Source organism: Mytilus trossulus, chromosome 1 (assembly GCF_036588685.1).
Source record: "Mytilus trossulus isolate FHL-02 chromosome 1, PNRI_Mtr1.1.1.hap1, whole genome shotgun sequence".
In the NCBI taxonomy this organism is placed as follows: Eukaryota; Metazoa; Mollusca; class Bivalvia; order Mytilida; family Mytilidae; genus Mytilus; species Mytilus trossulus.
The window spans coordinates 20,688,867-20,713,809 of record NC_086373.1 but is presented as its reverse complement, the minus strand read 5'-3'; the positions used below and the strand labels follow the sequence as shown (position 1 = coordinate 20,713,809).

Sequence of the window (24,943 nt, the reverse complement as noted above, 5' to 3'; positions counted from 1 at the left end):
TTAATAAACTAACCTTTTGCTTGAAACAGTATTTCTATCTTTCATTACGGATATTATAAAAGAATCTCACCTGCCAACTGCTTTCTTGACCGTGTCATGATGAAATTGTGAAAGTGAGTAAGGGATGTTTTGGAATTTCAATTATCCAACAAATTGATTATAAAAACCGCAAATACAATGTAACATTTGTTTTTACTTTAACTGCTAAAAACCTTTTATATTTGTCATCAAATGCAGCTCCGCGTTTGACACCTTCCTTTGAAATCATTTATAGAACTTTAATAAAGTGTAGGTCAGTTGATTAGTAATCACGTTGATTCTGTTAAACTGACCGTTTTATATACTTTGAATGTTAAAAAAGATTGAATGGTCTCTTCTGATACATTAAATATGTTGAAGTCGACCCATGCTTTGCAAATTTTAAGGGGGGGGGCGCATGCCCGCCACGCCCTTGCCTAAATCCGCCCCTGAAAATCACTTATGAATTAGGCCATTAGTTTTCTTTTTTCAATTGTTTTACATTTGTCATTTTGGGCCCTTTTATTGATGACTATGTGGAATGGGCTTTACTCATTTTTGAAGGCTGTACAGTGACTTACAGTTAATTTCTGTGTCTTTTGTGGAGAGTTGTCTCATTGGCAGTTTTAGGCAGTTTTCTTGTTCCTGACTTTTCTGACATAAGATTGAGAATGGAAATGTGGAATGTGTGAAAAGAGTTCACAACTTGACCTAAGAGCAGATAACAGCTGAAGAGCATCATCTTCACCATGGTGGACATGTGGTCAGAATGAGAATGTTAAATCTGAATACTTATGTAAAGAGAGTGCCACACTCTTTACATTTAAAGAACCCTTGCAACTCTTTAAGGGGTCGGTAGATGGCCTGTTGCAAGGCAAAATTTCTGTCCCTATCTGATATACCCTAATTTTCCTGTGGCAGTCCAAATCATACTTGATGGCCCCTATTATTACAAGACCTACCTTTTGTATTTATTGTGAACTTGTTCTCCTTCTCAACATGCATGAAATATTTGCCACTGGACATTAAGCAAACAATATTTCAATCAATCAACCCAGCGAAGAAAATCCTGCGCGTGGAGTTGAGTTTCAGATGGCCCCTTAACAAAATGTTTATCAATAAATGGCTTGACTTTCCATATTTTGGCTAGAGAACTTGGGCTTACTTTTGTTCTTCATTGATATACAAAAAATTGTTATGAAAGTTCAAATTATATTTTTTTACAATATTTTATAAAAAACATGCTCTGAAATATCTTTATTCAACATATGTTTTTTTCATCAATGACCTAAGTGTGTCTGTCTGTTATCAGGTTAAGCTGGAATTCGATTCTTTATGTTTTTAAAAATAACAGAAACAGTAACATAGAAATAAGAAACATTATTTATAGATACACTATATATCATTTGGAAAGCAAACTTGTGTCTCTGTATCTAGAACTGAAAAATGAAACATTGAATAGATAAAAAAAATATTTTTAGGTTTTACTGTCAGCAGTTTACTTCTTGAGAAGACCCCTTCACTCTCATAATTTTGTTAATTAATGTTTTTTGAGAAGGCCCCTAAAAAGACACCAAGATAATGATAACTATATAATCCATTGATCTTTTCAGAGTTTACCTGTATATAATTGTATACCTCTGTGGGTTACTTGTCAGGAAAGAAAGGATTAATTGTGTATTAACACAACTATTGTAATTCTAGGGAATACATTTTATTATCAGACATAATTTTAGCTGATTTTTGGATTTGAATGAATGGTAAGTGTGAATGTGAGAGCTTGTAATAAAGTTAATTAACAGCGTATGTAAGTAATATGCACTAGATGATGAGCACTAATGCACTTTTAACATTTTTAAATAACTCATTTTACATGTGTACAATATAGTTTTCATGTAATTTTGGTTCATTTTGAATGCATTTGTAGTTTGATATTTTTGTGCACAGATTATATCTTTAAAAGTTAATGCAATAATTTAGTTTGATTTCTTTGGAAGAAATGCTGGGGTGGGGTGGGGTTGCTGACCCTGACCCTTTACAGTTAATTGTTAATTTTCAGTCCAATTTCTTATATATATACTGGTAGTATTTTATGACACAAAAAAGAACGTGCGATTTACTTGATAACATGTATGTAAACTTCTCACTTGAGCAATGACATTTCAGGCCCGTAGCCAGGAATTTCCAAAGGGGGGTTCGTTGGACTCACAAACTCCACTTTAACAGTCACAATTCAAACAGAACATTGACTTTAACAGTGCTTATTTGTTTTCAAGGGGAGGTTTAACCCCCTGAACTCCCCTGGCTACGGGTATGCATTTTTTTTTATCAAAATTATAGAATACTTTTTGGGAAATCTACATTTCAAACTTTATTTATATTTTCAGTGTAATTATTTAGTTCTACGACTTTCGAGATAAAAATTTGTTAGAAAAAAAGAAGTTATGGAAAAAAAGAATATGTGACACTAAGATTTAAATCAGGATGAGTAATTAATTAAAAGCAACAAAATCCTCCTGTATAGGTACAAAAAAAATTTAAACCACAAATCATGACAATAGACTGATACAAGTCATGAATGTGTGAGACATACATGTATATTTGGTTGAAAAACTTTTCTTATGAATAATTTTAATTCTTGTCACTGCAAAAAAAACCACCTTCATAATAATGAAATGTCACACAATATTTTATTCAAAGCTTTAATCATTTCAATTTATCAAAGTATATATATCCCTGTTTATTACCTGTTTAAAGAAATTTCCTTTTGAAAAATAACGGTTATTTTTTTAAAGCAGTTTTTTTTTTATTGAACCTTAAACATGTTAAACTAATGGTTTTATTTTTATTTATAAAACTATGATTTTTTTCTATAAAATCACGGAAAACATTAACCAAAGTGAATAATTATTATAAAATCATAATACACATGTAATATAATCTAGTTGATACTCTTTGTTCAGAACAGTGAGAAGACGAAATGGGTGTAAAACTGGAAAAATTCTCATAAAGTATTCTAAACTGCCTTTCTAGGTTTAAAATATGTATACAAATAACCTGAAGTAAAACGCTGTATTTTTAAGTAACAAAGTTTAATCCATCTTGAAGACACATGATTTTTCAGATCTTGCTGTATGAGATAGTCTGCAGTTTACATATTTTAAAGCATCTGGAAGCATGTATAGCATGTACAGGGTTGTCTAATTGCCTAATCCAGTTGAGAACCTTATTTCTTAAGAAATCTGTTTAAAATCTAGAAAAAACATATTATTGTTGATACTTTATTTAATATAAAAAAGAAGATGTGGTATGATTGCAAATGAGACAACTCTCCACAAGGGACCAAATGACACAGAAATTAACAACTACTGGTCACTAAATATGGCCTTCAACAATGTGCAAAGCCCATATCGCAAAGTCAGCTATAAAAGGGGACAGGCACATACATACAGAATGTTGCAAACATGTAAGCGGGATTTCAACCCGCCCCTAACTTGGGACAATGGTGTAACAGTACTACATAAGAACGAACTTTACAAATTAAGCCCATTCTAATTCACTACAGAAGATTTAATTTCACTATTTTCAAACTTCTTGATGTAGTCAAATAAGGAAACATCTTTCTTATACTTATGTTTGGTGCTATTCATTTTACTGTCAATTTTCACGATTGAAATTCTAATCAGATATTTGTGCCAGGGATATGCACTGTGTTGTTTTTTCCTTTTTCATTTAAACTTTGGTACAATAAGACTTACCCTCACTTAAGATTTGTTTCTCTCTAAAACTATATTGTATATTATTAATACTCTGTATGATTCTATTATATTTCAAATAGATTGGATGTAGCTCAGACATTGATAGCTGGTCACTATATAGACTTTTTCATTCAAATAAAAAGGCTAATAGAAACTGATGTTTTGGATGTACCATAAATAAATGAATATTAATGAATGCTTTGTTTGGTGTTAAACAATGTTAAAAGTTGCAATTTTTTTCCTGAAGATTTAAGAAATTGTCCATTTTCCAAAGAAAAATTGGTGATCAAAATTTATTTTGCTAACTCTATGTATATAGTCTTAAAACATATTTACCAAGTATTGGGGAACAGCACAGTCTAGAAAAAAATCTTCAATTGAATATTAAGGTGGTACCCAACACTTGCACTAAAATTAATTTGGCTCGTTTAAATTTCATAAAATTTTGTCAAAGTACTTACTTTGACCCTTTAACAAAATATAAAAATTTCAAAACCAACCGTTTTGTCAGAAAAATTACACTGGTTATATAGCTGTTTGACAAATACCAATTTTGAACATTGAGAAGCTTAATACTCCTTTTACATCACAATGTTTAGCTAACTTTACAGAGTTATCTCCCTGTAGTGTTAGGTACCACCTTAATTGAAATCATATAATCTAACTAATTTCAAGTTCATTGAGTACATTTATTTTGTGTCAAAAACCTGTAATGTGTCAAATATTTAATTACAATCCTAACTCAGACCTGTATCAACAAATATTGTGTCCATTTTTGCCCTAACTGTTCAGGGTCAGACCTGTGCAGTCTTATCCAGCTGCGCTTGGCAAAGCAGTTATTTGTCAAATCATTTTGTTCAATAAGACTTCCCTCACCTCCTTTATATTAAATGCATGTACTTATTTCTTACTCCTTTTAGCTATGAATGAACAAAATGAATTATATTCGTTTGAAAATAAAATTAAAAAAGATATTATAAATGTTCATGATACTTAAAAATGGTGATTGCATAATACATAGAAAACAGCTTGTTAAGTAGGTTTAACACCAAGTTTCCTCTAAAAATCTGTCACTGATGGAAGTCTTCTACTTAAAAGGTTGATAAAGTTGACACCTACATGAATCAAATTGAGAAACCCTTTTTGCAAGATGTATTTTCCCCCTTTTCTGACCCTACAGTAATATTTCTTTACATCATATTATTGAAATGTTGATTTTTAGAAAACACCTGAACACGTATCCAATTATTGTTTCATTTACCAAAATTTTTCTTTGAATTAAAGAAAAAATACGAAACCATAGATAGTGTTATAATTATAAATTGGAGACTAGTTTTTCAGTAGTGTTGATTTGACCATTATGGATGGAAGTGTCTTGTAATATGGGTTTAATTGATAAGCTGTCACCCAATCATGTCTCAAAGAAACTCTGGTTATCTGAGACTCAGGATTCCTCTGAAAACCACAATACCAAGACATTTGTTCAAATGCCAGGATAATTACTGTTGGTAATTATTGGTCAGAAATCTATTATCTTTTTCTGTCCTTTGCCAATTATACACAAACAAATAATTAATTCGTACTGGATTAGTGTCTTGTCTCTTGTCAAAGAGGAAATTGATATTGATTCACAGTTAGATTTAAAACATAGGAGCTCTGCTGTTCTTAGGGGTATATCAACAGGTGCTCTGACTTTCTAGTTTTGTCCTTTAAATATTGTGTTATCATAACGGTTACACATTATTATTAGCTCACCAGGGCCATGTGAGCAATTGCCACATTATCTGTTTTTTCTTTTAAAAAAAATCTTCTCTGTAACTCCTCAATGGTTAGAACCAAAGATTTGTCTGCTTCACCTATAGACTATAGGAGGCTCAAACTTTTTAGAGATGTTGGAATCAGTTTTTTAAAAGCTCGGGATTTTGAGATTGATCCTTTCGGGATCTGGGAATTTTTTTTTTAATTCCGGGATGTCTGAATTTAAATTTCTTAAAATTCAGGACCTCAGGATTTTATGTTTTTAAGCCCAGGGTTTCAGGATCAGAACAACCAGACCCCCTTTTTCTTTAGGATGTTAACTATACAGTTTGTGGTTTTTATCCAGGTGGACCAACTAACCTAACTTTCATGTCTATTATAATAGAACAAAAGGTCAAAGTAAAGTTTTGGCTAATATCTCCAAAACTTTATCAATAAGAAAGAAACTTAACAGTGTAAAAAATGGTGAGCGTTACAATATCTATCTACCCTGAAATAATAAACATCAGTAGATTTATCCACCCTGATCATTAGAGAAAATCTAACAACTCAATTTTGGAGTTACAATGTATTGTCCTTGAAATTCAGATTTGTTTTCATTTTTGCAGATGTTTGCTGTTATCATGAAAAGTATAGCAGTTAGGTTAGAAATCTAAGTTGAAAATATGATCAGAATGACAACTGGTAGTTGTATATCTACCCTAAGAGTTGGATAAAATCTGTTGACCTGTTTTGAAGTTAATGACTCTGAAATATACTTTTCTGCTGGTTTTTTTTTGGGGTATCATGCACAATACAAGTGTTAGGAAAAAAGTGAACATTGCAAAAAGGAATATTACAACGAGATGTATTGAGTAAACACCCTGAAAATTTGACCTATTTGTAGTAAGTGCCCCTGAAATATTATTTTTTTTGGTGTTTTGCACAATCCTGGATTCACAACTCTTTATTAATTGTGTGTTTTATTTAATATGAATGGTTGAACTACATATTTTTGGTAAGGGGCCAGCTGAAGCACGCTTCTGGGTGAAGGATTTACAGCTGTGTTGAAGACCAATTGGTGGCCTTCTGCTGTTTTCTGCTCTTTGGTTAGGTTGTTGTCTCTTTGATACATTTCCCATTTCCATTCTTAATTTAATTGTTATGTACATGACATCTATGTATATTAAATTCAATTTTTCAATTGAATAAAACATAGCAGAGGGTGATAGAGCAGATTGATACCCTTTGAAAGAAAAAGAAAACATTGTCAACCATGACTTCACCTAAATTTACACTGTTTTCTGGAGGCAACAATCTGCTTTATCAACCTCTCAGCTATGTGTTATTTATAAATTGATGTATTTTCAATAGATCTAAAAGTCACTGCATTCCTGAGGAAAGAAGTCATAAATTTGTACCCCTTCCCATCTGTCAACATACAAACAATTTGCATACTTTGTTACATCTTGTAACAAAATGAAGTAGCCTCATAATATCTCAAAGTTGATCAGACTGATAGAGTTAGATATGAGATATTAGATGTAAATAGAATTAAAAAAAAATATCAATTGGGACAGACATTTAACCTTGAGATAAAAAAGATAAAGAAGGCAGACTATGTGAGTATTATTTTCTGGTCCATTTTGTTTATCTCAATTTATTCCCTTTTTTTTTTTTTTATAGTTTACAACCAATTTCAATTTGTCATGACTATTCATCAGATTAAGGTTTATTTGCATTTTTTTTACCAGGTTAATGTGACCTTGGTATGAATCTTAACCCTTGTCATGGGATACTGTGGGGATTGATTAGCTCTTATGATGGTAGAGTTGGTGTTACACTGGATGGGTACTAATCAAGGTAGAGGTAACCTTGGTATGCACCTCAAATTGTCATGGGTTACTGTGGGGGTGACTAGCTGACACATGGTAGAGTTGGTGTTTCACTGGATGGGTTGTCAAGGTTGAGGTAACCTTGGTGTGCACCTCAATTTGTCATGGGTTACTGTGGGGATTAATTAGCTCACATGATGGTAGAGTTGGTGTTTCACTGGATGGGTGGTCAAGGTAGAGGTAACCTTGGTATGCACCTCAAATTGTCATGGGTTACTGTGGGGGTGACTAGCTGACACATGGTAGAGTTGGTGTTTCACTGGATGGATGGTCAAGGTTGAGGTAACCTTGGTTTGCACCTCAAGTTGTCATGGGTTAATTACTGTGGGGGTGACTAGCTCACATGATGGTAGAGTTGGTGTTTCACTGGATGGGTGGTCAAGGTAGAGTTAACCTTGGTATGCACCTCAAATTGTCATGGGTTACTGTGGGGGTGACTAGCTGACACATGGTAGAGTTGGTGTTTCACTGGATGGATGGTCAAGGTTGAGGTAACCTTGGTTTGCACCTCAAGTTGTCATGGGTTAATTACTGTGGGGGTGACTAGCTCACATGATGGTAGAGTTGGTGTTTCACTGGATGGGTGGTCAAGGTAGAGGTAACCTTGGTTTGCACCTCAAATTGTCATGGGTTACTGTGGGGGTGACTAGCTGACACATGCATGGTAGAGTTTGAAAATTGAATCATTGTAAAATTTTTGATAGTCAATATCATTTGTCATTTGCGATAATATCTGTTTTTCCAAAGGTTATTTTTATGTCCTTTTATTTGACTGGCCAATACATGAACTGATATATATTGTGTTGAGTTTTCCTCTTTCAATATGTTTGAGTTGCAACATGATTTTAATTTTTCTGCAGCTATTTCATGCAGACATAACAATAACAAGTCTGGACTACCTGGTATATGATTGTAAAAGAAAGACAGACATGTTAACACTATATATATCTCAGCTGTCATTAGATACACCTCACCTGGTATACATTCTGTACATTTTGTTTTGGCTAGTAGTTGTACTGTTGCTATTTTATTGATGTACAATGATTAGTTAACTGTAATATGATGTTTTTATCAATATATAAGCTGATATGATTCCCTTATATATTTGGTGAATAGCTTCATTAGTACATGTATGGATATAAATTCATTGAGGAGTCAGGTTATAAAAGAAACATTTTAGAAATGATTTTGCTCTTTATGTATTAGTATTGTTTGTTACTGAAATCTTTAAAAGGCATTCTAAAATTGACATTTATTAAACAGAAAACTTGACATTGTGGAACAAAATAAATGCAATAAACTCATACCCAAAGGAGATCTTACTGAAAACTCATTTCACTTTATCTAATTTCGTTCTGTTTGAATATGCTTTATATTTAATTACGACTTATGGCAAAATTCTCAATATTATGAATGTTTGGCAGGTCTGGGTGGGAAATTCACTGTGAAATGGTGTCAATGTGTAAATGGGAGATCTTATTCCAATAGCTAATTTACTATTAGATGATATAAAATTGCAACTAACAGTATATAGCTCTGAATTGGAAGCTATATACTGATGAGGACAGAATAAATGTTTCAGTGTACAATAGCAAAGCATGTTGGATTTATTAGAGGATTATACTTAGTATTGAGTACATTTGAATTAATACTAATTAAAAAAAGATAGGTAGGTCTCATTTATTAGTTATTTCTGTTGTTAAAAAGAGATTGAATGAATTAACAGTACTCCTACATAGTCATGCTTGCTAATGTATTATTAATAAATGAGTGTACCGGAAATTTCAAATTTTGATTCCTGAATAATATTATAGAAATATACAGCCATGGGAAAAGAATGGTTGAAGACTTGAATATTCAGTTTCAAATTTGAGTTTTTTTAAATTTTTATTGGAGTATAAAATTTCAATTTAACTGTATATTTCTGCCAACAGGTTGAACTGGGCTTTTGATATAATTATATAAAAGCCATTTAGTCAAAAGGCAAAGTCAAAACAATTTTAACAAATTTTCTTGTCTTCTTAGTTTTTGGTCAGAGATTTTTCGGGTTTTAGCTAGCTGATTATTTGAATTGTGTATCACCATAGAATTTTTATACATGTATATGATGTGTCTCATTTGTTGTTCATCTACGATTAGAATTTTTATACATGTATATGATGTGTCTCATTTGTTGTTCATCTACGATTAGAATTTTTATACATGTATATGATGTGTCTCATTTGTTGTTCATCTACGATTAGAATTTTTATACATGTATATGATGTGTCTCATTTGTTGTTCATCTACGATTAGAATTTTTATACATGTATATGATGTGTCTCATTTGTTGTTCATCTACGATTAGAATTTTTATACATGTATATGATGTGTCTCATTTGTTGTTCATCTACGAGTCATTTGACCTTCTGTTTTGTCATTTGACCTTCTGTTTTGTCATTTGACCTTCTGTTTTGTCATTTGACCTTCTGTTTTGTCATTTGGTTGTTGTCTGTCTCATCTTGGTATACCCCACATCACCTTCTATTCATATTGTTACCTGACAGTGGGATTTATTTCTTGATTTTGTTTTATTCATTTCATTCCCTGTTTAAATGGTACCCGAGAAATGGTATTACCTTTTGATATAAATATAGTCACACAGGATTATAGTGCAGTTTTTATCAGTAATGCACAATAATGCACATATTTATACAACTTGAGGTTATCTATTTTGGTTATAAATAAAACATTATTATTGATGTGACAGTTTTGTGTGTACATGTATAATACATGTACTTGAAAAATGAATTGAAAGTTTAATTTAGTAAATTTTTTGAATTACAGCTTTTATTGAACGACCAGATTTTTGGTTTTGGAGCAATTATTTAAAAATCAGTTTCTGCATCTCTAGGCAATTGAGTCACATTTTAAGTTCCATAACACAAAAAGAGTGTTGGGATTGATGTTGGTGGTTATTGGCTTATCTTTTTAGGAGATAAGGGGCCAAAAGAAAAAACAAGCATTTTTCTTGTTTCAGAATAAAAACACATGTATGTCATTGTATGTATAAGTTTATGAATCACTAAGAAATTGACTACATGGTTCCGGTAACTCCAGTGTTCTCCCAAGGCCGTTTTAGCACAGTGCTGTTTAGCACTGTCGTAATTCACCGCGGTGGTATTGGGCAAAAGGAATGTTTAGATTGGAACTGGCCAAATAGTAGATAAAAAAGTGGCTGAGTGGTCAAAGTAGTCCAACTTCTGTATAACTAGCCTAACACCATCAAGATTGTGAGTTTAAATCCCGACCATGGAGGTGGATTTGACTTTAAGCTTAAAAATTAGAAGAATTGTCAAATTTCCTGCCAAAGGTCAGTAGTTCTGTCCAGGTACTTAGACTTACTCCACCAATAAAAACTGACCACCCTGAAATAGCAAATAGTGCTGAAATGGCTTTTTAAAATTACCAATCAATAAATCTGTTACTAAGGAACACTCACTCTGGTGTCATGAACCAGGGTCCATGCATTATTGGGGTATTTGTAATAAGTGACACTGAACAAGATTTGTTCACTGCCACCTCTTTTCTATACAATACAATTACAGAACATGTTTGGAGGCCTGCCTTAAATAAGTGACATGAAAAGCATACAGAGAGTACTTATGAATGCCAAAAGCTATCACTTAAGTTCTATGATAAAGAGAAGATAATCATATAATTATCTCATTATATCATCTAATATAAACAGTGGAGAGGGACAAGTACTAAAACTTATTGATAAGTATTGGGCTAAACGAAACACTGATGGAATTTTAATCATCTTTATTGCTTATGTTTCTCAGCATGAACCTTATATTAGCCTATAAAACTATTTTCTAAAGTACCAAAGAGACTGACTACAAAGACTAGACAAAAACCTAAAACAAGAATTTTCTTTGTACAAAAGGTATTAATGAAATACTATAGTACTTAGTCCACATCTAATAACATTTTATTGTATTATAAATGCATAAGTTTGCACTATTATAAGTCAAATATGTGATAAACAAATTAATAAGTGAAATGACACCAATGTCACATGGAGAATTGAACCCCCTGTTTATTCATAAAAAACACTAAATCGGAGAATAACACATTGTCATTACACATCAATTGTTCAACTTCTGTATTATTAATAAGATAAAGAATATATTTAGTATTGAACTGTATAATGTTGAGATGTACTGCATAAGTGATTTCCAGATCATCCTAGAAGCCACTTCCTGTTTAATAATACCTTGAATAGTATTACAACCATTGAGTATGTAATGTTTTGTTAATGAACTGGTATCATGTGGTATTCAATGTAATAGGATTGTCTATTGTTGAGTTGTTCTGTGGAAGCAATTTACCGATCTGTCAGGAAGTCACTTTCTGTTTGACAATCACTTTAGATTTTATTAGGCCCACTTAGCATGGAAGTTTTTAGTTAGTCTTATAGCAAATATCAGCACATGTAACTTTTTTTTTTTATTGTTGAAGGAAGCAATATTTACTAATTTTAGCTCTCTGAACAGGTGACAATATCCCATAATGCTGTGATGGTTTAGTTTAGAATTACTAGTATGACAATAACCCAAAATGTTGTCATGGTTTAGTTTAGAATTACTAGTATGACAATAACCCAAAATGTTGTCATGGTTTAGTTTAGAATTAATGATTTGATAATATGCCAAAAAGTTATCATGGTATGGGTTAGAATTAAAAATATGACAATATCCGAAAATGTTGTCATGGTTTAGTTTAGAATTAATGATTTGATAATATGCCAAAAAGTTATCATGGTATGGGTTAGAATTAAAAATATGACAATATCCCTAAATGTTGTCATGGTTTAGTTTAGAATTAATAGTATGACAGTATCCCAAAATGATGTCATGGTTTAGTTTAGAATTAATAGTATGACAATATCCCTAAATGATGTCATGGTTTAGTTTAGAATTAATAGTATGACAGTATCCCAAAATGTTGTCATGGTTTAGTTAAGAATTAATAGTACGACAATATCCCAAATTGTTGTCATGATTTAGTTTAGAATTAATAGTATGACAGTATCTCAAAATGTTGTCATGGTTTAGTTAAGAATTAATAGTATGACAATATCCCAAAATGTTGTCATGGTTTAGTTTAGGATTAATAGTATGACAATGCCTCAAAATGTAGTCATGGTTTAGTTTAAAATTGTTAATAGTATGACCATATTATTTTTTTTATATTTTCAGGTTAAAAATGTAGAAGAAACATATTTTTAAAAAGTGGAATAAGAAAAATATGATAAGCAGAGACTATATTGTATGGAATTAACATTATAAAATATAAACCCATGTGTTGACATTTTCATCAATGCTTCTTCTGATTACTGTGACTGAACATCAAACTGAAAATTAATTAGTTTTCTACAAAGGTAGGCTGTATTTTTAATTTAAGAGTTTTAGAGGCAGTCATTATTATATGCTATGTTAGTGCATTAGTTTCCTTATCTTTAGTGGTGACATGTTAAGCTTGTAACAGTTCCTGTACTTATGGATATGTTTATTAAAGTTGAATGTCAAGGTTGCAATGGGGATTAAATGCCTTATATGCTAAACCATTCAGACTTGTCCTCACCACAAATTTGTCTAAGTATTATGAGTTACACTGAACAAGTTTGGATTTTGAAAATTTGGAGGCAATAATGTTACACAGCTGTTTTTTCTGAATGCCTTCACGTATTGAGTTTTTATATGTGAGTCAATTATTACAAAAGGTTACCAGGTGAGCAGTATTGGCTTGAATAAATCTTTTCTCTCTAGAATATTCTACAAGGGTGTAAAATGTTCTTGCTGTGATTTAGACCCATAAGCATTGGTGGCCTTTAGCTGTTTTCTGCTCTGTGGTCGGGTTGTTGTCTCTTTGACACATTCCCCCATTTCAATTCTTAATTAAATTTAATGACTCTATTCAAAATCTTTAGATGAGGAAGAAATTTTAAAATCTAAGCTTTGTCAATTAATAAAGTTAATCCAAGTATCTGAAATATCTTATAAAAATAATGATTTAAAACCAATTATTACATTGGAGTACCCATAATATAATTATATTATATGACCATTACTTCAAGGAAGTTATCAGCAAAAAGTCAGACAGACTTTATACTAACGAATAACTTCTGTGTTGAAGAAAATATGAAGTAGGTTAATGAAATATAACTCTAGATAAATAAAACGGGATGTTAGGCATATGTCAATGTGACAGTGAAACATTTAAAAGAGAAAATACATTGTATAGTATCTGAGGCAACTTGAAAAAGGGGATTTTTTTTTTTTGAAATACTCTATTGCTTATCCCATCATGATTCATTGTAATTTCCAACCATATTTTGTCTCATTGGGCAAAATATGTTTTTTTTTATTTCTAAGAAAAAATAACTAATGTTGAAATTTGCCATTCATAACACTATTTTTAGATGAAAGACAAAAATTACAATACATGTAAGGTATATAGGACATGGTCTGCTTCTTATCTTTTATACTCGTATCTAGTGATCAAAAGAGGAAATGTTTTAAATCATTTTTTTAAATTATGTGCAAAATCTATTTAACTGACTGAACTTTGATAAAACCACCCACCACATGTGACAGTTATACTTCCTTTTCCAATGTATATTCCACTTTATTAAAGTTTCATTGTTACAAAACTGTGATACCATGTATACATGAACAGTTAAACATTTCTTTTAATATATAATAAAAGCTGTTTAAATTTGAATTATAATAAGGTGAGAATGAAAGTTGCATTAACATATCAATCGATCTACAACATGTATACTTAGTCAATCATGTAAAATCAGTTTTAGCTCTGAGCAATCAATGAAAATAATTACCATTGTTGAAAAAATTTACAGTGAATTTGGCTTGTGGAAAAAAACCTTCAAAGGTCAATATAATTTGGTCCATTTTTAACCCACAGCCTGTATTTTACATTTATATGCTGAAGACTTTTTTATCTCTCCTAATGCTTCTTGAAGGTATGTTCTTTCTGCATGTAATGGGTAATATAATTAATATTTCAGATGGTATTCATATTTCATGCATAGATGCTTATGCTCATCACTTTTCATCTTAAATCTAAAATACCTGTTGACCTTGTTCTCAATTTGATGCTTCAATGAGTTTTGAAATTTGCTTTGAAGGTTTAATGAATGAAATTGTTTGACTGACTGTTTTAAGTTCTTTTGATGCACATGGTCAGGCAACCTCTTTTGATATGATATAATAATTGTTTTTCTTTCTTATTCATAAAATTAATTACACAGATACTTCACTATCAGATGCAGACTGATGCATTAGTAAATCCCACATAAATTACTTTTATGATTGACTGAACTTCAGATATTTTTGTAAAGTTTTTATGATTGGATCAAAACAATATATAAGTTTATAGTTTCCTAGCTAACCTCCTTAAAAACTATGACTTATCTTTGCCATTCTTCTTCTCCCCACTGACCAGTAGCGGATCCAGAACTTTTCATAAAAGAGGGGGGGTGCTGACTGACCTAAGGGGGGCACTCCAGTCATGCCTCAGTGATTCCCTATATAATCACCCAAATTTTTCCCACAAAAGCACCCCCCCCCCCCCCCCCCCCAATGCTGACCTTATTTTTTTGCAAATGAAAGTGGATACTTTTCCATGTAAAATAATCATTTCAACAACTAAAAATAGATTTTCACAACATCAAAATACTATAAATTCAGCAAGTATATTTATTAATTCTTTTATTTCATCTTATCATTCATAAACATGATTATATTGTCCTTATGATTCACAATTCAGACAAGAACTGTGCTTCAATGCTCTTAATCTTAAAGCTGTGCCACTGCTAGAAACAAACGGCAAGGATGGCAGCAGGGGATTATAAATACTATCAATGTTGTTCTTCTCGTGGCTGGTAGTAACAGCTTTGCAAAAGAGGGGTTTCGTTGGTGCTGTGCAGAATGTCAAAATCCAGTTCTACCTCATGTAGAGAGTACGTCATATTAGACATGTTCAGACAAAATTTCTGGCTCCATCCAATATACCCTTAGTTTCTAGTGGCAGTCCAAATTTCTGTGACTTTCATCCTGGAAGGACCTTCCTATAGTACTTATTGTGAATTTGTTCTCCTCCTGAACATACATGACACATTTGCCATTGGACTTGAAGCTACCAACAATCAATTAATCAACCACTCACTGCTTGAACACAAGTCTATATATCTATTGTAGAAGTACATGTTAGTCTGACAGGATCACTTGCCATTGACCTCAAAACCATGGGTTAAGGATTCACATATGCTCTCAATGATTTAGACAGTTTCTAACTATTAGCCAAGTGTAATAGTGGTCAGTTCTAGGCTGATGAATGATTGCAAAATAAGCAACATACTCTTCATATGATGCCAACATGAATATATAGTAGCATAGATTCATAGTTAAATAAGAGATTTAGTGGATAAAAAAGTTTTTTAGGATGTTATTTATAAGCTTATTACAACTTCATATTCTCAGTAGGTGGGTAGCCTGTTAACAGTGTTTGATTTATGTCTCTATTCACATGCTTAACAAGGGTAATCTGACCTCGACTTCATCGACATTGTATTACATTTGTGTTATTTACTGTGTAAGTTATAAATTAAAATCTAAAATGCTAGTGGGGCATTAATGGAAAATAGATTACTTTATTTAGACAAATCAATGGAAATCTTAATATTTATGTAAAAGATTCAGTTTTATAAGTTTTGAGATTTTCCCTATGTGTTTTTTTTTTTAAATTTCATTTTTGACATGTCCCCTTTTAAAACTCTTTAAACTTCCTATATATACATACTTGGTTAAAGGTGATTAACTGATCCTTCCTTGTTGAAATTTTAAAGTTACTCAAAATATTTTAAGGTTTTTCATGTACTTAAGTGGGATAAATTGAAATGGACTATTTATGAACATTTTTTACATTGAAACTACAGACCAGCAAAGGTATGAGTTATTTGAATTATTTGTATATCTATGTAAACATTTGGTTGTTTGACCTAGATTTAACATTACTGGGTGAGTGATGTATACATCTCAGGTGCTTTGAATTTTATGGACCATTAAATAAGATTCATTTATTTTGATTAAATATCTGTCAGTATATATCTATTTTTGTAAGATTTAATCAAATATATTTAATCCTTTAAATGGCAATAAACACATATTTGTTGAAAATAAATCCAAATTGTGATGTTGTCACCCATACACAAGTATTTTTTATCTCCTTATTATTATGATTTATATATCTTTTTATTATATGCACAAAAAAATAAGTGTAATACTTAAAAAGTACCAACTGTACCTATAAAGACTATATTTAAGATGTGGGTGGAATGAAATTATTCTTAGCTTGTACATGTATATACTCTCTTCTAGCATGTATAGCATGTCCAGTTTCCTTAGGACATTTTTAATGGACATTTTATTCGGCTCAATGGACATTTAATCAGTTTAACATATCCTTATGGGTATTTGTGAAGAAAATAAAGAACTCAGTCTGGATGTGGGATAATTGTCATGGATTAAGTTTATGCTGTGACAGCATGCAAGCTAGCTAGTACATCTTCCTTGAGGGGGTAAATGTTTAAATTTATTTTATTGCTGTTGATGATGACATCTAGATGGAGAATTATTGTGATGGATTATCCATTACAATATAAAGCTTTCTACACTTGAGACATCAGTGGGAAGGATAATCATTTTGGAGCCTTCATTTTCAGGTGATTTCAGGAAGGAGCAATAATTTATTATAATTTCCATAAACACTTAAGTTCATAAAGGGCCCAAAAGAATATACATTGGTGGATTCAGCAAGGATTGTTGTTTTGATCAGTATGAGAATGAAACATTTACCAGAATTTTCTTTATAGACCTGTGAATATTCCTATTCCTAAAGCAAAGATAATAATTACCTGAGACTGTCATCCAAAGCATGAAAGATGAGCAGGGGTTGGATCCAGCCATTTTAAAGGGGTTGGGGTTGGGGGTCCCAACCAAGTATAAAGGGGGAAATCCAACTGTATGTCAGATTATATCCCCATTCAAATGCATTGATCGTTAAAAAAAGGGGGTTCCAACCCCTGGATCCTCCATCTTGATCCGCCACTGATATGAATACTCTCTATCCCAAAAGTGCTTTTGTTACCTACAGGTTCAGGAATCTTAATTGTTTATGAATTATTGGTTGGTCTTCATTATGTTCTTTATGAATAACTAGTTTTCTTTATATTTTATTTTCATTAGTATTTATCAATAATAGAAAAAACAAAGGATATTGGGTATTCATCCATGATGGAAAAATATCAGTACATGCACATAACAAAACAACATAAAAAGCAAAGAAACAGCGCTTTTATAATGTTCCTTTTCTTGAGTTCAAATAGGTCAGTCCTGTTACATGAATGATTTAATGTAAACACCAGAGTGTGTGCAGCTTATTGGTGTAAATATCTATTTCCTGTACTTGATCCTACTAGATACATTTTATACATATATATATGAGATGTTTACAGTATACACTTTTACCATATTCTCTATTGATATTTTGCAATCGTCTCAATTTGAAGCCAGGTTATGTTTATTATTTTATACTGCTATTTTGCATTTGTCTCAATTTGAAGCCAGCCTCATGGAAAATTGGTGGCTGAATATTGTCTCAATTTGAAGCCAGTCTATTTTCAGTATTTTCTACTGCTATTTGGCTTTTGTTTCAATTTGAAGCCAGGTTTCCTTCAGTATTTTGTACTGCTATTAGACATTTGTCTCAATTTGAAGCCAGGTTTCCTTCTGTAGTTCAGTATATTTTCTACTGCTATTAGACATTTGTTTCAATTTGAAGCCAGGATTCCTTCTGTAGTTCAGTATTTTGTACTGCTATTAGACATTTGTCTCAATTTGAAGCCACTCTGGTTTCCTTCTGTAGTTCAGTATGTTCTACTGCTATTAGAGATTTGTCTCAATTTGAAGCCAGGTTTCCTTCTGTAGTTCAGTATATTTTCTACTGCTATTAGACATTTGTTTCAATTTGAAGCCAGGATTCCTTCTGTAGTTCAGTATTTTGTACTGCTATTAGACATTTGTCTCAATTTGAAGCCACTCTGGTTTCCTTCTGTAGTTCAGTATGTTCTACTGCTATTAGACATTTGTCTCAATTTGAAGCCACTCTGGTTTCCTTCTGTAGTTCAGTATGTTCTACTGCTATTAGAGATTTGTCTCAATTTGAAGCCAGGTTACCTTCAGTAGTTCAGTATTTTGTACTGCTATTAGACATTTGTCTCAATTTGAAGCCACTCTGGTTTCCTTCTGCAGTTCAGTATGTTCTACTGCTATTAGACATTTGTCTCAATTTGAAGCCACTCTGGTTTCCTTCTGTAGTTCAGTATGTTCTACTGCTATTAGACATTTGTCTCAATTTGAAGCCACTCTGGTTTCCTTCTGTAGTTCAGTATGTTCTACTGCTATTAGACATTTGTCTCAATTTGAAGCCAGGTTTCCTTCAGTAGTTGGTATTTTCTACTGCTATTTTGCAATTGTTAAGCAATGACATTTTGGTGCCTGGTTTCCTGGGATGACTGTTGTCTACCATTGTGAATGTATTGCAAGAAGGAAAGTCTTGTTCAAACAAAAGTAATATGGTTTCTTTTCAGAAGGATTGATGCTCTTTAAGATTTGTAAAATAAATCTCTAAACTTAAGTCAATACATTTTGATTAATGCTGAAAATACTCAGAAAACTTAACAAATGCATTATGTCCAAAGTCAATGCTTCATTGAATTGTTGGCTCATATTTCAAACATTAAACTATCAGATCATGAGGTGCTCATCAATTTTTCATATAGGCTAATTATCTAGAACATGAAAACATTTATTTCTGCATCAATATTGGTACACGAGTTATCGTCTTATATATTGTCTTACAATTCTATGTGCTATTTCTATGCCAAGACATGTCTGGATTAATTATTTAGGAAACTATTTTCACAGATTGTTTAAGCTGTTTAGTTGAACATGTAGGACAATTAAAATTCTAAAAAAAAAAAAATCTTTTTTTACTGTTCTTGTTTTAGAAAACAATGACATTGTTTATACATCTATGATACTTGTAATAGTAGAATCTATAAGCATTCAAATAATTATAATGTTGCTTTCCTTAGTTAAATATACTATGATGGTTTGGGATAAAGATTCATCCATAAATGATAGAATCGTGAGGTGCTCATCAATTTTTCATGCCTGCCTATCATCGGGACAGACTAAGCAGAGTTCTTCCATTGATGCTGTTAACAGAGTGATATTGGCTGTCATGTAGTCCGATTCTTAATGGTAAAACTTATTACCTAGAATGGAAAAACTTCCAATAATGTCTGTCAGCTTGTCGCAAGCAGATTGCTCATTTTTTATTGAATACCTAATATATTTGACCTAAGCTCGACTGATGTATTGGGGAGAATTAGGTTTCAGGTTTGTTCGAGCTCTAATTTAGTAATTAGATTTCAATGATAGTGAAACATTTGATGATATGTATGCTTGATACATACAAATTGTAACATCAACTCTCAAGTAGAAAGCTTCTTTTGAATAGACATGATAGAAGCACTCAAATGAATTTTGAAATGGCTGATAAAAAAGATCAACGATTTTCTGTAATTCTTATCCATTGAATTAGAATTCCAATTTTGTTTGCAGCATTTGATCGTCATTTGATAAAAATGAAACAATTGAAATATTTCATTGTTGTTTAGATTTAAACGTTTTTTTTTTATTTTAGTTGTTCTCATACAAATGTGTCCATTTAAGTTGGCTCATTGATGATAGCAGTGTTCTGATTAGAAGCCATTTTTTCATTTAAAGCGAGAAATTTTAAAGATTAGAAAAAGCATTCTTTTTATAACATCAAGCTCAGACCTGGTCTATTATATTGCAGGCTTAGGTTTTCAGATGCTTTTTAAACTGTTGAATTGAATTGTAATAACAACAACAATATTTTATTTTAAGTTGGTATACAAGGTTAGGTATTTAACTTAATATATCTTCCCTGAGGTCCTCATCATAGAAAAAGCAGGAACAAAAGTGTAAACATATACAAAGCATACATTAGTATGAAAGTCCGAGTACAATTGTGAAGTCTTTCACATGTAAATTCAGAAAACAAACTTAATAACACAATGATCCCAATAATAAGAGTTTCACATTTTTATTTCTTTACAAAAATACATGTAATACCGCTATTCTCCGAAAATAGATGAAACAATATTGTATTTTATCTCAGATTGTTTTTTGTTGTTAAAGATTTGATTATCTCATAGATATCTTTTGTTGTTGGTTTTTAAACAATTAATGAATGTATTTAAAAATGAATGAACAGGCTTTTGAATTACAAGTGTCTCAGCAATTTGAGAGTAGAAAACTGGATACCTGCTCTTTGTAAATGTACAATGTTTGCACCTGTCCTAAGTCAGGAATCTGATGTACAGTAGTTGTCGTCTGTTTATGTTGTTCATATATGTTTCTCGTTTTTGTCGAGCCTGCAACTTTTGTTGCAGAAAGCTCGACATAGGGATAGTGATCCGGCGGCGGCTACGGCGGCGGCGGTGTTAGCTCACTTCTTAAAAGCTTTATATTTTAGAAGGTAGAAGACCTGGATGCTTCATACTTTGTATATAGATGCCTCATGTTACAAACTTTCTGTCAGTCACATGTCCAATGTCCTTGACCTCATTTTCATGGTTCAGTGACTACTTGAAAAAAAAGTTAAGATTTTTTGTAATGTTAAATTCTCTCTTATTATAAGTAATTGGATAACTATATTTGGTATGTGCTTACCTTGCAAGGTCCTCATGTCTGTCAGACAGTTTTCACTTGACCTCAACCTCATTTCATGGATCAGTGAACAAGGTTAAGTTTTCGTGGTCAAGTCCATATCTCAGATACTATAAGCAATAGGTCTTGTATATTCGGTGTATGGAAGGACTGTAAGGTGTACATGTCCAACTGGCAGGTGTCATCTGACCTTGACCTCATTTTCATGGTTCAGTGGTTATAGTTAAGTTTTTGTGTTTTGGTCTGTTTTTCTTATACTATATGCAATAGGTCTACTATAATTGGTGTATGGAATGATTGTAAGGTGTACATGTCTAGCTGACAGGTGTCATCTGACCTTGACCTCATTTTCATGGTTCAGTGGTTATAGTTAAGTTTTTGTGTTTTGGTCTGTTTTTCTTATACTATATGCAATAGGTCTACTATAATTGGTGTATGGAATGATTGTAAGGTGTACATGTCTAGCTGACAGGTGTCATTTGACCTTGACCTCATTTTTATGGTTCAGTGGTCAAAGTTAAGTTTTTTAGTTTTGGTCTATTTTTCTAATACTTTATGCATTAGGTCAACTATATTTTTTGTATGGACATATTTTATGATCTTTATGTCGGTTATGCTGGGTTTATTTGACTTTGGCCTGATTTTCACGGTCCATTGCTAAGTTTTAAGTGTTTGTGTGTTTTGGTCTGATTTTCTTTATTTACTAGTATAAGCAATAAGTCAACTATATTTGTTGTATTGAAGAATTGTTAGCTGCTCATGTCTGCCTGGCATGATTATTCTGACCTTGACCTCATTTTCATGGTTGATTGATCAATGTTTCCTTTTCTTGGTTAATGTTGAGTTTATGTGACAGTTGTAATAAAGCTTTATATTAAGGTCTATCAAGATGGTCCGAGAACACAATTAATTCGTAGTGCATTTCTTTTAGAACATAAATGAAAATAAAAAAAATCCCACCTGCGCTTTCTCAAAGAAACTTTTACAGTGTGTTGTACTACTTTTGGGACAAATTATATCAAAATTATAGAAAACTTCATCGTCTCTAACTCAAAATATGGACAATTTTATGTTTAGGGCGTCTTGAAATCTTTTGACAGCTTCCGAAGTGCTCATTTTCAACCTTTTTCAGCTGGACCAAATCACTACTTTCCTTTAAAATTCTGGACCCAAATTTTTTAACAGTGTAATTTCATCCCCCTACTTGCAATTTGAGGCATTAAACATGGAGAAATAAATTTGGAAGGGGTATAAAAATTAATGGCAAGTAACCCACTGTCAACACTAGGGACTATATTTGTGAACAACGAAAATCAAGGGACGACAATGGTGGTCTCGGACCAGTATCAAGGATTATTAAAGAAGGCGAAACATTTCAGTGTGTGCACTCTTGTTCTAAAGATTAGATGGTTGGTTTTCTCATTTGAATGGTTTACACCAGTAATTACTTTTTGGGGCCCTTTTATAGCTTGCTGTTTGGTGTGAGCCAAGGCTCTGTGTTGAAGGCATACCTTAACCTATAATGGTTTACTTTTATAAACTGTTACTAGGATGGAGAGCTGTCTCATTGGCACTCATACCACATCTTCCTTATATCTAAGAACCAGTACATATGCTTCAGGAGTAGTAACATTCTCGGATAGCTATCAGACAGCATTCTATATTATCTGATGTTACATTTCAGAATGAAATAATATACATCAAATTGATGGAATTGTATACAACATATTATATATCAATTAGATATTGTTTTCATTTTCATTTGGCATATTGATCCGAACTATTGTTCAAATGACAAGGATTTAAAGCTACTATATTATCAAACAGGACTTATATCAAACAGGAAGAACGAAAATGTCATACTGATCTATCAAACAGGGACATTTCCCTTTTGATCCTCAAAATAAACTTTGATTAAATATTCAAATGTCCTGAAGAGAATATTGAAGAAATGAATATTAATACCCTGATCTTTCATTATTATTCCTTGGATACCTATATTCAGGTCTTTCATCATGTTCACAATCAAGGCTTAGATGAACTGAGAATTTAAATATTTAATAAAGTACAAATTTTCTATACACAGTATAGGCTTGTATTCAGACTTTCAACTTTTGGCTATGCATGAAAATATTATATTTTCTCAATCAAAAAAAAATTGGTACCCACAAGAAATAAATGATTCCACAGTAGCTAATATTTCGAAGAATTCAAACTAAACCATAACACTTTTGATTATTATTTAAATTTATAAAAATGTAAGCAAGTATTATTTATTAAATTCATAAAAATGTAAGCAAGGTATTATTTATTATCAGCCATAATTGTACTTACTAACTTTGTCAAGAAATTTGAAATTAGAATGTTAAACTGTGCCCTTTGGTTTTTGCATTTCTTTTTTTTTCCTTTTTGAATTTGCTTCAAAGCTCTATTGGTGTGGTGTACTCATTGAAAGTATTGAAATTAATATAATATATGTATTTTCCCTAACATCAGAAGTCTTCTAACTTATGTTATTGTTTATAAGCACATCTTTAATATTATGAGAATTCTAATTTAAAATTTGTTTTCATTTGCAGGACTTGATCATTAGAGATGGCGGGAGGAGTTGGATTTATACGTGTTAAACTTCTCCAGGTGGAGAAAGGGAGTTCAATGGACTCTATAGCCCCTATGTTTGACCCTTATGTAGCTGTGAATGTGAAAGAGTCTGTTCAAACACCAGGTAATTTAACATCCAAGAATTAGTGTATGTAGAAATTGATGGTATTACTGATATGGTGTTGTTGTCACTGAGTAAGAATTAACGAAAGGTCACACACAGTACAGGAAGTATGTGTGATAAATTAGAGGCAATAGAACATAAGGTCAAATCTCCAAATCCATTTTGAAGATGCAATTTGAGGTTAAAAAAGAAAACAAAAAGTCTGAGGAAATTTCATTAACTCCAAAAGAACAACAAGTGTGAGTGAGTAGGTAGTCAACCCATGCTGTAACTAAATATACCAGACATGTAGATAGAAAAGCTACTATCCATCAATCTAAGAATCTTTCTAGCATTAGTATCATACTTTCGAAAGCTACACCAAAATAGCATTTTGTTTAGTAAACAATGTTCTATACTACAGGAATTCAGTGAATGATGTTCTAATATTATTTTCATGATTAATACACGAAGTAAGTGACCTATATATATCCTAAAGATTCAGCAACAGCAAATTGCATACCTCTTATGATAGTATGAAACAGTTATTAAAGGCTGTTTATATGGTGGATAAACTCATCAGAAAGAATCATTTTGACCTGAGTTTGTAAGGAAAGTTAATCACACTCAAATGGGTCTCATCAAATTGATGATAAATTATTAAATACAAAAGCAAACAAAAGCTTCAATTGTGTTTACTGCTGTTTAATACTGGTTTGATGATGATGCCAGAAACTAATGTAATTAAACTACTGTATGATGTAAAAGGGTAATGTGAGGGCACCTACCTACCTGGTGATAATGGTTGAGTGAGAAAACCTCAATGAACATTCTAAACACCTGTATACACTTAGGTATCTTTTTGTAACTTATAACATCTTGTATGTCAAGCTAATGACTGAAGTGCTGCCATGCTTAACCAATGACACTTATTTTAATCATCTT

At 31.9% G+C, this 24,943-nt stretch overlaps 1 protein-coding gene across 4 annotated transcripts in view; it reads left to right on the top strand.

The window, feature by feature from the left end:
- Window positions 1–24,943, top strand: part of LOC134718225 (protein kinase C delta type-like) — a 69,202-nt gene that overhangs the window by 5,533 nt on the left and 38,726 nt on the right. For 2 of the 4 annotated variants that reach the window (XM_063580721.1, XM_063580740.1), the window contains exons 2-3: window positions 12,652–12,833; window positions 23,874–24,019. In XM_063580721.1, the coding sequence (XP_063436791.1) occupies window positions 23,890–24,019 (130 nt within the window). In that variant the 5' untranslated portion in view covers window positions 12,652–12,833; window positions 23,874–23,889. Of the gene's footprint in view, window positions 1–1,722; window positions 1,779–12,651; window positions 12,834–16,266; window positions 16,420–23,873; window positions 24,020–24,943 lie in introns of those variants that run through there. The other 2 variants (XM_063580728.1, XM_063580735.1) reach the window with 2 other exon arrangements.